The sequence below is a fragment of the Pelodiscus sinensis genome, unplaced genomic scaffold (assembly GCF_049634645.1).
Source record: "Pelodiscus sinensis isolate JC-2024 unplaced genomic scaffold, ASM4963464v1 ctg56, whole genome shotgun sequence".
NCBI lineage: Eukaryota > Metazoa > Chordata > Testudines > Trionychidae > Pelodiscus > Pelodiscus sinensis.
Window position 1 is genome coordinate 406424 of NW_027465934.1, and position 13245 is coordinate 419668.

General features: G+C 48.1%; 2 protein-coding genes across 5 annotated transcripts in view; both read left to right on the forward strand.

Annotated features, from left to right (window-relative positions):
• The window catches only part of TP53BP1 (tumor protein p53 binding protein 1), a 99972-nt gene extending 92084 nt beyond the window's left edge, over positions 1-7888 (forward strand). For all 4 annotated transcript variants that reach the window (XM_075916957.1, XM_075916958.1, XM_075916959.1 and 1 more), the window contains 5 exons: positions 5-220; positions 804-892; positions 3796-3995; positions 6836-6981; positions 7555-7888. In XM_075916957.1, the coding sequence (XP_075773072.1) occupies positions 5-220; positions 804-892; positions 3796-3995; positions 6836-6981; positions 7555-7742 (839 nt within the window). In that variant the 3' untranslated portion in view covers positions 7743-7888. The remainder of the gene's footprint in view (positions 1-4; positions 221-803; positions 893-3795; positions 3996-6835; positions 6982-7554) is intronic.
• Positions 1-13245, forward strand: part of LOC102458593 (ras GTPase-activating-like protein IQGAP1) — a 564033-nt gene that overhangs the window by 251822 nt on the left and 298966 nt on the right. The window lies entirely within an intron of this gene.

Here is a 13245-nt window from a genome sequence, read left to right on the forward strand (position 1 = left end):
ATAGGGGCTGTGAGGGCCGGTGAGTTTTTGAGCCCCTGTGAAAGTGGAGATCACACAGGAGACCCCTCGACGCTGGAGGAGCATCATGGGCCATTGCCCCGCAATAAGACCCTCTTTCTGGGTTACGCTTTTCTTCTCACTATGGCAACCCCGAGTGACAAACTGGCTAATTGCCAGAAGCGATCAGCTGGTCCTGCAGGCAGTAGTGAGGAAGAGGAAGGTGAGATGAATCTTCCCTGTTCTATTTCCAGGTGGAATACTTTGGGTTTAGGGAAAGGGCTGGTGGCATCTGCTCGGGCATATCTGCAAATTCAGTGAGCCCCCTCCTTTACAATTTATCCCATGTTCTACTAGGCCCCTCACAGAAGTGAGCCAGAGCCAGTCTCTGGCTCCAGGAACTTAGCCTGCAGGAGGAAAATTACAATAGTGATGGCAGGTTCTTCAGTCAGTGCAGGTATTGTCACAGCTGGCATTACTGGCAGATTGCAGGTGATTGGGCTGAGTGACTTAGGGCTTGAGAGAGCAGCAACAAGAGACTTGAACTTGCCCTTGGCAGATGGTGCTGATGTGCATGAACTTGATGCTTTGATTTTAAAAGCAGTTGTTAAGATTCATGGGTTACCTGAGTGAACAGTTTGGCCAGAAATGTCCTCAGCACTCTGCTGTACCGCCAAGGGGTGCTCTGTGTCTTCTCACCACATCTTCTTGATTTTTATAACATCTGTGGGGTCTCTCTGTTGGGTTGAGGGCATGGCATAGCTTAGGTAGCCAAGGCTGTCAGCTCTCTTCTCCTCCTGTTGCAGAATTCTCAATTCCTTACAACAAACAGTACACAATATTGCAGCTGCGAACTGGAGCTGGCTACATCCTGGAGGACTTCAATGAAACCCAGGTGAGAACATAGTGTGCCCATAATGCATTCCCATAGGAGCTAAAATTATATGAGGGGGAGGGAAACAACTCTGGAAGGTGGCTGGAGTAGGATGGAGTGGGGCAGTTGGGAGCATGTAGTGATGGGGGTTGTGTGTGTAATGTTTGTGTAATACCTGGAAATCTTGTCTGGGGGAAGGGATGGGTGGGAGGATAGAGTGGGGCCCTAGTCTGTGCATAGGGCTCCCACGCCTTTCTCTTCTTTTCATCTTCACATTGCATTTGATGCTCTTGATCAAAAGCAGGTGACGTTCATTGATAACAAGTGCACGGGTAAATTAGATTGGAAAAATTCATGGAAACTGCTCTTGTACCTTATTGGGCTCTGTAGGGGGCCAGACCCCCACAACGGTTGGGGAGAGGTCCCTCCAAAGGCAGGATCGATGTCCCTTTTCAAAAGGGGTGGGTGGTCCCCAAAGTACAATTCCCTCCTTTTACAAGGAATATGGCCCTGTGGGCCTGGTTCCAAAGTTCTGTTCCCAAATTTAGGGTAAATACGGCCCAAGAGGCCTGGCCAAAAGTACTGTTCCCTCTTTCAGGATATATATGGCCCTGCAGGCCTAGTCAAAGGTACTATGCTCTGCTTCTGGAAGGTGCTCTCGCCTGGAGACCTACGCCCCGATGAGTCTCCCCCAGCTGTCAGGGAGACGAGTGTTGTGGGGCAGGGAGGTAGGGGGACCCGGGCCCTCCCACTCCACCGGGTCCCAACCCAGGGCCCTGTTGGCAGTGGATGCTTTCACTCCCTGCTCAGGGGCATCCCACCAAAATGCGCTGAGCTCCCAGAAGGACAAACCTCTGCCCTAGGCCACTTCCTACTGTCCCTGGTGTCGCCCCCTTCTCGGGGCATTGCTCAATGAATCCGACTCATGAAGAAGGTCTCCCTGGTCAGGGCTGCGGTGGCTGCTTCTGAGGCTGCTGTGGCTGTGGCGGATGCGGCAGCAGGGACTGCTCAGGAGCTCCAGCCTGAGTTCCGTCCCTGCTGGTGGTCCCTCCAGACTGAGCTGCTCCACTGGCTTTTATACAGCTCTGGCTGTTGGAGCATGCCCAGTCTGGGAAGAAGGGTGGGACTTCCTCCGCCCACAGTCTTGGCCCCCCCTTCGCCAGTGCGGGGCACATTCTCCCCGTCACAAGCTCTCAATTACTTGTATCAACTGAGGGCAAGATCTGGGTACAGTTGTGAATGGGCTCATAGACACTTGTGAACTTAGATCAAAAAATGCAGAGGTTTGGTTTAGAGAGGGTATAAACAAGGCAATGTGCTGAGGCTCACTGTCTGTCTCCTTGATCTCTGAGACACACCACTGGGATGAGTTGCCTAGGGATGTTGTGGAATCTCCATCACTGGATATATTTAATAGCAGGTTAGACAGACACCTGTCAGGGATGATCTAGACGGTGCTTGGTCCTGTTGTGAGGGCAGGGGACTGGACTAGATGACCTCTTGGGGTCCCTTCCAGTCCGAGTGTTCTGTTCTATGAGGACAGATGCCCCCTCGTTCAGCTGATCTGACCTTCGTTTCTCTGCCTCTTCTCACCAGAGTTGCTAGGAAAACAGTGTTGGTGAGGGTCAGGGAATCTCTAACAGCCTCCTGCTAGCCATACAGCCCCCTTAACTCCACACGTGTCTGTGAACTCCTTGAGAGCTACCTCTCTGGGAAGAGCTGATGAAAGGCCCAGTGAAATACAAAGATCCAGAGAGCTTCCAGCCTGAAGGTTTGAAACTTGAAGTTAAATCTCCAGATATGTGGATGCTCTCAGATGCCTCTGTGGGTTTTGCAGAAAAGATCCCACCCCACGACAGAAGATCTTTAAATCCTGTATGTCAGTGTGAGGTGGTCCTTTTAGAGGGCTGAGGGCTCAGCTGCCCCAGAGCTAGCCTGACTTCCCTTCCCACACGGAGGCAAAGAGTCCAGTGACTTGGAGCCAGGCCTGTAGAGGGTGTAAAGAGAGGAGTCCTGGGAGAGGATAGACTTGGACTACCAGTGAACGGGTGCATGCTCATTCTCAGAAGGCCAAAGTGGGTGCCCTGTTGTAGAAGGCCTGCTGCTGCTGAAGGAAGTACTGTGGCAAAGTGAAGAGACAAGACCAGGAAGTGATCTGCTGCTGTTATTGAATGGGACCTGGTGGAAGCTGGGAGAGCCAAGCTGGAAGACGTGGCTAGGAATCCGTGTTCCTTGAAAGTAGGAAGCCAGCTAAGAACGCTGGTAGCATAGGAAAAGACATGGGAAAGTTTTTAAGTCCGTCCGTCCGCGCCCCCTCCCCCCCCCGTTTTTTTTTTTAATTCTGTTGGGCTGTTTGATTACAGGGACAGGCAGCCCAAAAAGGGCTAGAAATCACTGAATAAGCAAATTGTGGTAATAGGAGTCATCTAAGTCTGGGTTTCCCAGTACTGCCATCTTATGAGATGAAACAACTATATTAAGGAGTTGAAACAAAATACAGGACTATGTAGCACTTTAAAGACTAACAAGTGCTACATAGTCCTGTATTTTGTTTCAGCTACACCAGACTAACACGGCTGCATTTCTATCACTATTCTATATTAAAGAGTGGTAGACTGACACAAGCCCAGGAAGGCCATAGTAGGACTCAGAAGAGTTCTTGGACTTCAATATGCTGGAAGGGGTGGACTTTTTGGGTTTACCCAGGTGACCAAGTCACCTTAAACAGCTGACTTCACCGAAGATTGGGGGGAATATACTTTGTGCCATGCTTCAGTCCTTCAGGAAGCAGCTGTATGTTTCTCCTCCTGCTTTCTGTGCCTCCTGAGGGCTCTTAGTTTCTCTAAAGAGTTTTTATGGAAGGATACCTCTGACTGCTTAGGAAGTACCAGGTTCTGATGCTTTGTCTCTTTGTCTCCCCGAAGTGTAATGCGGCGTATCAGTGTCTCCTGATTGCAGATCAGCACTGCCGAACCCGGAAATACTTCCTGTGCCTTGCCAGTGGAATTCCCTGTGTATCTCATGTCTGGGTCCATGACAGTTGCCATGCAAACCAGCTTCAGAACTACCGGAATTACCTTCTCCCAGCTGGCTACAGCCTCCAAGAGCAAAGGCTGCTGGAGTGGTAAGCACTGAGTAGGCAGGAACTAAAGGTGTAGGTAGGGATAGAGCAAGAGGGTTGTTGTGAGGCTAAATACACTAGTGATTGGGAGGTGCTGCACCACTGTGTAATGGGAGTCCTCTAAGTAACTAGATGGGTGGGAGGGGAACATAACTTCCTGTTTTCTCCGTAATGTGGTGAGTACTTCCTCCTCCTTTGTTTGGTGCGGTGGGCAGTCCATCTCCTGTGACAATCTGCCTTTGGCCGTGGACACAAAGAGAAGCAAAACTCAAATAAAGAAGAGCAGCTGCAGCTGTCTAGCCGAATTGTCTAATGGGGAAGGTCTGTGTCTGTATCAGACACTACACCCCCCCCCCCCAACCCCATAGTACAGAAATTATTCTCTTTGTCATGTGATCTTGGGTTCCATTAGGACATGGGCTTTTGGGGAGCAAACAGACGTGCAGCAGGGCAGAGGAAGCTCTATTCCTCACTTTAGTTCCTTGGGCAGATTCTAGAAAGGGGGGAGGGGGAAAAGGGCCTCCGCGAGCTGGAACCAGCGTGCCAAGCAGGTGGATCTGGCCCACAGAGGCCCTGCTGCTCCCCCACCCCCAGGCCAATTAGGGCCTGCAGAGGCCTTGCTGCACTCCTGCCCCCAGGCCAATTTTCGAAGTGGCCCCAGCAAAAAATTATTGCCCACCCCTTTAGTTTCACCAGCCGACCTCTTTTGTCCCCTCTGCTTTTAACTCCTACACTGCCATGTTCAAGAGCCAGTGTTTCCCAGGTGCTAGGAAAAAGGGAATTCTGAGGAAGGTTGGACTTCATCCATGTGGGAGCCAACAGTATGAGCAAAGGGAGGTTAGTTAAAATCAAGGACAACTTGAGAGGGCCCTATGGAAGAGGTGTGAAGATGACTGAAACAAGTGATTTCATGAGTGAGTGAAAAAATCTCAGATAGGTCCCCTCATCCCAGTTCTCACAATATTAGAATGACTTGTAAATAGGCAGTTACTTAATTTGACGGGCCCCAAATGTGCCACCCAGCTCCTGAAAACTAACAGAGCTATTGTAAAATTTGAATGACAATTGTAGCTGATGAAGGAAAGCAGCAGATGTTGTGGACTTGAATAAAGCAGCTGCTGTTACCATATTCTTTGAGACTGGCTGTGTAGTGGATGCAGCAAAATTGTACCATTGGGATGTGCAGATGCTTATCGATTAATGGTGTTGGTTACACTCGAAGGTGTCTTTTCCCTGGGAGCTTGGTGGACAAGTTCTGCCAGCTCTACTCCCAGGGAAGAGGGCTCGCTGCTGTAGTGAAGCCGCTGCCGCAGGAGCTGGGTGGGCAGGGGCTGGCAGCCCTCCTCCCCGGGAGGCTTCACTGTGGGATCTGCAATATAAAGCTAAGCTTTATACTGCAGACCTCACAGCATGGGTAACCGTGGAACTGTTGAGATTTTCAGCACTTACATGGTTACCCCATTACACAATTTTAATGTCCCTATTGCACAGCACTACCTATTACACTTTTAGGAAAGTTCAAGACATTAAATATATGTGATAGAATTTTGTATTAATCTGCTTGCAAAAGGGAAGTAAAAGAACAATTTTAAACATGTAGGTTTTCAACTTCAAACATGATTCATTTTATTGAATAATTACTATACATAGTACATTTGACTCAGAAACTTATAAAGCTTCCATTATGCTTTCTGTAACTAACTTGAATTACTTTGTGATCTGTAACAGTACAAATTTTCTTTTCACTAAAATGACAGTTGAATAGGCAACTTGATTTCAATTTTATTAGTATGTATTTTGTATGAACTGTAATCATAATACTTGTGACTTTTTTCCGATGAAAAGCAAAAATAATTATTTAAACCTTTCACCCACCATATTCCGGTGTAAAAAGTAATGCATTTCAGCTCATTTAAGTGGCAAGATTATTTATGCAAAATAAATAAATGTGGGTAATTGTGAACTATGGCTTAATTTTGCACAAAAAATCCACAAACGAAACATTTCAAAACATATAGTAGATTAATCTTTTCCCCTTTCCAGATGATTAACATGTTAGTTGCACTAGCAAATAAACACTAAATGAGAAGACAAAACAATGGAGAGGGAACTAGAAAGAGACTGGAAATATGCAGGAAATTACAATGAAATTCCTTGGGGAAAATGCAGCTAATTACATCTGTGGAGGAGATAATCCAACCCTCCCTGCCAATATTCAGTGGAAGAGAGAAACCTGTGTTGCAGAAGTATGGGCTTGCAGTGCAGTATCGCAGCAGGAAGTCTGTAACGTTGGCTTCCTAAACAGTGGCATCTCTAATTCTAGCTATCCTCTTGATGGAACAGGGAAGTGACAATCCCTCTATAAGCAGCTGTGGTACAAATGGACTCGGGGTGTTGGGCTCAGCTGCAGGCACCTTACTACCCAAAAGATCTTAACAATTAAGAGGACAACATTAGCATACTTTGTTTCAGCAGTGCCCTCCAGCCACATCTTCTCACACATGCCTTCCACCCTTACTGAGAAGGGAGGGGGCATTGCTGCTAAAGCCTGACCTGGAACATGTGAGACCCGGGTTGTTTACCTGCTCTGCCACAGATTCATAATGTGACTGTGAGCAAATCAGTCTCTCTGTGCCTCTGTTCCCATCTCTGTAAAAGGGTTCATATACTTCCTTACCTCCAGGAATTGTTGGAGGATAAAGTTATTGATGTTTGTGAGGTGTTCAGTAGCTGCCTGATTAGATCTATGGCCCTTTGCCATCCTTGTATCCGGGAGTAAGTGGCCCTAGAATTAAGTTACTGTTTTGAGTCTTATAGGGCTCCTACTCTTTTTCTTTTTCCAGGCATCCCCGAGTGAGCCCCTTCCGTAACCTGAAGGTTCTTCTGGTATCAGACCAACAGCAGAACTTCCTTGAGCTTTGGTCAGAAATCCTCATGACCGGGGGAGCAGCATCAGTTAAACAACATTACTCGAATGACCAGAACAAAGGTACCCACCAGCCAGTGAGCCTCATGTAAATCTCAAGCAGAAGTTGGGACTTCAGTGCCTGTGCGATCTTGTGTGGCGTTAAAATGATGTAAAATTGCCTCACTGAGGGGTCAGGCTGCTGTAGTGAGAGCAGGGATAGCAGACACAGGACAGGGTAACGGATAGCTGTCTGCCTGGATAAAATGGGGAAGGCTCCCCTCTTCTGTTGACCCCTATTTGGGAATGATGCAATAGTCCAATTGATGGTCCAGACTGCTCTTAAAAAGGGAAAACCGGGTCAGCAGTTCTGATGGCCTGTAAGCTATGGAGCGTATGTAGGATGTGAGCCCAAACAGCTGCTTGTTCCATCTGCCAAAGGCAGCTTTGTTTTTTATCTTGAAGCTCCCTCTGAGCTCCAGTTTGGTGTGTGGAGTATTTCTAACTTGACGAGATACAGAATTTTCTGAGTAGGGTTGAGGAGAGATGAAAGAAACTTCCCTGGGTCAGTGAGACTGTGCATCTCTTGTGACTGCAAGGAGGGAGGGGTCCTTTTTCTTCTTGCCCTGCCAACAGCCTGTGTCCTACTCCTTGCAGATATTTCTTTGGGTGTGTTTGACGTGGTGGTGACTGACTCGTCCTGCCCAGCTGCTGTCCTGAAGTGTGCAGAAGCATTACGGCTCCCTGTTGTGTCACAGGAGTGGGTTATTCAGAGCCTTGTTGCTGGGGAGAGAGTTGGCTACAACAAGCATCCAAAATATAAACATGACTATGACCCCTGCTAATTCCACCTTGTGTCCTGACTTCCCTGCTGGTGTGAAGACTGTGTTTTAATCAGGTTTTAAATGTCTGTGTTACTAGCCACATGCATGGATCACTGTATATAGTTTTATTTGATGGACTTTTATGATGAAATAAATGTTGAATCTCTTGTGGTAACACATTTTTTTTCCCCTCATGAGAGCCGATGACTGGGGCTATTCTTAGGGGAGGATGGTGGAGTCTTAGGCTGAGCAGCTTGGATGGTCTGAGGTTGCTCTCTTCCTAGAATGGATTTGAGGTGGGGAAGGGTGGACTTGGAAGTGCTGTGATGAGTCTGGAGGGAATTCAGGGGCAGAGCAAGTTCTGCCTGTGACCATCCTGGCATGTGTACTTGACTAGTAGGACTGCTACCAGAGAAGGCATATGATCCCCTGTGTTGGAGATGGAGGGCAGAGCAAAAAAATCGAACAGGCAGCAGTGTTTGAATAGTTAATGTTCTCTTTTAAGTAAAGGGGGAAGCAGTTTAAAAAATGAACTGTGATTAACCACAGTTAATCACATTGCTAAACAGCAGAATGCCATTTATTTAAATATTTTTGATGTTTTCACATACAAGCTCAGGGCTACAGCCCCTCCCCACCTGTCCCTTACAGGGATGCGATTAATGCACTAACTGTTTTCAGTTGGTAGCAGGTGTTAAGTGTAATTGACAGCCCTACTTTTAAGAGTTCTGGTATGAAGCAAGCTGTTTCCTCTGCAGAAACAGTATAGCATATGGCCCCTTCACACAACCAAGCAGTCGCCACAGAGTGATGGCAGGCCTTAGCCAGCTGCATTCAGATACCAAGAGCTCATGGTTTATAGCTGGCAGAGGGCTGTAATACAAAAGAGGCTGAGTAAATTATTATTATTATGCCTTCTGGCATAGCTGTAACTTATTAGAGGTGCTGCAATACTAATGAAGGAAAAGCCTCCTCCACTGCTGAAAGAAAGTGTTCTGAGGGCTGAGAGAGAGCCTGCACTGCCTTGCTCTGCACCCGCCTCCCATTTTATCTGCTTTCACAGTTTGAGGACCAAACCATTTTAAAATAAAAATCTCTGCTAAACTGTCTTGTACTCATCTCCTGTGGCTATGACTTCCAGAGCATGAAGTATTGCGTTTAGTTACTGGATGCAGAGGGATTTGGGATTATTTAATCTGCAGAAGAGAAGAGTGAGGGGGGATTTGATAGTAGCCTTCAACTTCCTGAAGGGAGGTTCCAAAGAGGATGGAGAGAGGCTGTTCTCAGTGGGGACAGATGGCAGAAGGAGGAGCAATGGGCTCAGGTTACAGTGGGGGTGGTCTAGGTTGGACATTAGGAAAAACTATTTCACTAGGAGGGTGGTGAAGCACTGGAATGGGTTACCTAGGGAGGGGGTGGAATCTCCATCCCTAGAGATTTTTAAGTCTCGGCTTGACAAAGCCCTGGCTGGGATCATTTAGTTGCGATTGGTCCTGCTTTGGGCAGGGGGCTGACTCAATGACTCCTGAGGTCTCGTCCAGGATTCTGTGATTCTATAAAAGAATGAGAAGTGGGAGCAAGAAAGGCTAAATCAGCATCTCACTTCAGAAAGAGGGCTGTGCTAGCGTTATCAGTGAAGAACTTCCAGTTCTCTCATCCCATAGATAGTCAAGGACTGAATCTTTGCTTCTGACCATATTGGCAGGAAGCACAAAGATTACAATAACTTATCTTTACTTTTTTCCTTCTGTTGCAGTGGCAGAAACAATGCTCTGATGTAACCTAGCTAGAGAAAACATCATCCTGGCCAGCTCCTGGACTAAGCAGGCTTATTGCATGGGTAAAGCCAAGACAATGAATTGTGCTGAAAGAGTTGGAAGGCAGTTACCGTAGTTTCCTGGGGAGTTGTGGGGGGGGGGGGACAATCTTTTCATTAGTGATCTTAGCACAGAAATTAGGAGTCTGTTGGATGGATGTCCTTGACAGGGTAACAAGTCTTGTGCGTAGAGGGGCAGTGGTACATGTGGTATACTAGCCGAGTTGTCAGCAACGTATGGCTCTTTTTCAGCTCGAGCTCAGCCCCCCTTTCGCTCCCTCTCCCAGCAGGGAGCCCGCACTGGTGCTCCAGCCTTGTGGCCCCCTGTGAGATCAGCGTGCCAGAGCCAGCTTCTTGCAGGGGAGGGGAGGGGAGGCAGAGAGGGAGAAAGCTTTGGGCAGGGGGATGGACTCAGAGAATCATAGGACTGGAAGGGACCTCAAGAGGTCATCGAGTCCAGCCCCCCGCCCTCGATGACCTCCTGAGGTCTCTTCCAGCCCTAGGATTCTAAAGCCATGAGCCTCCCCGTCAGATCCGGCTTATGGGGAAGAAGCGGAGTTAGAAGCAGCACCGCATGCCGCCCCTTTCTGTCCTCCTTCCCCAGCTGGGGGCTTTCTCCGCTGCTCCCATTGGCCAGATTCTGGCCAATGGGAGCAGCAGGAGGCCGTGCCTGGGGTACTGCTGGGAGCAGCATGCAGCACGGAAACAAGTAAGTGCCCCACCCCCTTGCACCCCCTGCTGACACCCTAAACCCTGCTCCTGCATCCTGCCCCCCAACTGTCCACCCCCAGCCTGCTCCTTCACTCTCCCTTGCTCCTGCACCTGCACCCTCCTCCTGGCAGGACTCTGCACCCTCCCTTGCTCCTTCCTGCTCACCACTGGCCAGACCCCCTACTCCCAGCCTGCTCCTGCACCGTCTCCCACCCAGACCTTGCACCCTCACCCCTTCCTGCACCCCATCCCTATGCCACTCACTGGTAGCCCTGTCCTGCACACTGAATCCCTCATTTTTTTACCCCATCCTAGAGCCTGAGGGGCCTACAAAATTCACCCCAGAACCCCAGAAGAGTTCATCTGGCCTGAGGCCTTGAACCTCAGCCCTCCCTGCCCCTCCACACACCACTTGTGTGGTCCTTAACTGATTGTTCTGTGGGTCAGTGACCCCTGACCCAAAAAAGGTTCCTCACCCCTGCCATAAATAAAAGCAACGTTGAAACCTTTTGTGTTGGACATAATATTTTACTTTATTTAAAATTAAGCTTGGTCAACTAGGCCTCAGTTGGGGCTCAGTCCCTGTCTGGCTGCAGTGTCCTGTCCCCAGCCCTGATCCTGGGGCAGGCCCCCTGGTTTGGTCCCCATGTGGCTGCAGGAAGGGTTGGTGGTGGCCCTCCCTCCTGCTGCGGCATAGGTAAGAGAGGAGGCGGTGATCTCGCTGCGGTGATCATGACCCATCCCCTCGTCCAGCCACCGTTGCCCGGGTGCAGCAGCCCAGCACTGGCCAGGGAAGATAACCCTGCCCCAGGCTCCCCCCAACATACTGTTTCCCACTCCACCTCCTGCACCCTACACATCCACAAACTGCATCTCCAGCAGAAGTCCCATTAAATAAAGTCCCTGAGTACAATGTTTCATGTATGCTGTTGTTAATCGTGTCCATTAATAATATTAAGTTGTATCATTTTCAGTCATGCAAATGGGCATTTTTATACTGGCTCTTTGTTGACCACTTGTTCTGAATTTTGATGTAGTTTGGCTCTTTGGTTTGAAAAGGTTGCCGACCCCGATCTAGTCTTTGTTAAGACTTTAGTCTCACATGATTTTCTCTTAAACTAGGGAACTGCAACCTACAGGGAGCGACTCTAAGGTGGGTGCATAATTGACTGGATAACCATTCCCAGAGAGGAGTTATCAATGATTCACAGCCATGCTGGAAGGGCATAACGAGTGGGGTTCTGCAAGGATCAGTTCTGAATCTGTTCAATGATTTAGATAATGGCATAGAGATGACACTTAAAGTTTGCAGATGATATCAAGCTGGGAGGGGTTGCATTGCAAGAGCTTAGGAGGATAGGATTAATTCTAAATGGGCTTGAAGTAAATAGAATGACATTCAATAAGGACAAATGCAAAGTATTCCACTTAGGGAGGAACAATCCGTTGCAGACATACAAAATGGGAAATAATGGTCTGAGGAGGAGTACTGTTGAACGAGGTCTGGGGGACACACTGGACCACAAGCTAAATGAAATAACATTGTAAAAACTGTTTTAAAAAAGTGAATATTATTTTGCAGTACGTTAACAGGACTGTTGTAAGCAAGATATGAGAAGTGAAAATTCTGCTCTACTCACTACTGATTAGCCTGAACTGGACTGGAGTACAGTGGTCAGGTCTGGGTGCCACATTTCAGGAAAGATGTGGAGAAAGTCCAGAGAAAAGCAACAAAAATGATTAAAGGTCTGGATAAGATTTGTGTTTGTTTAGTTTGGAAAAGAGAAGACTTAGAGGGGACATATATTTTCAAGACTATAAGATTGTTACAAGGAGGAGGAGAAAAGTTACTCTCCTTTCTGTCTGAGAGGCCAAGAAGCAGTGGGCTTGGTATGGCATGAGTTCAAGGGACTGGACTTGATGCCCTCTCAAGATTCTTTCTAGACCTATGATTCTAGGGATTTGCTGATGCCACACTGGAGTAGAGGATTGAATTATTGTACACAGGAACAACTCACTGCCCTTAAGGTCTTGAGCAGTTCATCTCCATGTTTTTGAAGATTGTCTCCCCCAGGGCCGCTTGCCCTCCTTCTGGGGCTAGGGCCCACAGCTCCCCAGGGAATGGTGGGAATATGTAAACATGGGAAGGTGTCTGAGAGTGGGGCCAGGAATGGAGCCACAGCCTGGCCTACCAAGGAGTTGGTGAGGTGGGAGCCAGCATGTGTGTGCAGGCTGAGAATGGGGGCAGGGCCAGGAACATAGCCACAGCGGAGAAGAGCTGCACCGAGCCTGGGGATGGTGCTCCCTCTACACCTCTAACTCCCAGAAGTGTGCGGTCCTGGAATGCCCTTCCAAGAGGAATAGCAGTGGTAAACAATCTACCTAAGGTACAGCTTGATTAAACTTATGAATGGGTTTTCATGATGGAGTTGCCTATGTTAGCAAGGGACTGAACTTTGATTTCCTATGCAATTTAAATTTGACTGTCAAAAGGACAGCTGTGCCTCTTCACGTCCAGTGGCAGGCAGCTTCTCCTATAAATCAGCCTTTATTGCACTAAGTAAATCACTTGCCACCTTGCATATTTCAGCTACTTATATCCTTCCTTACTCATCACTTAGAGAAGCTGTCAGTGTGTGTTTAAATTATTTTTGTGTTTTCTTAATCGGTGGCACCAGAGCTTCTTCAGGCTTCGCTGAATTCTCAGGTTTCTTAATGGTTTTTGATAAGGGGGACACAACTCAGGTTCTCATTCATATGATTAGTCCCTCTTGGGCTTGCAGAGTCTATCCTACTGTCCCCCATGCCTGAAAATCTCGCCCACTGACTACTCAGTTGATGAATATTTTTTCAGGTTCACTGCTTCATGCGTTTGTTGGCTGTGCTGCAAGGAGCTCACTGTTCTTGTATATATTGGACGTAATGCTCCCTCTCTGATTACAGTGAATAATACTCTTATGCCAGCAGTGTTTGGGTCACCCAGCTCAAACCAAGTAC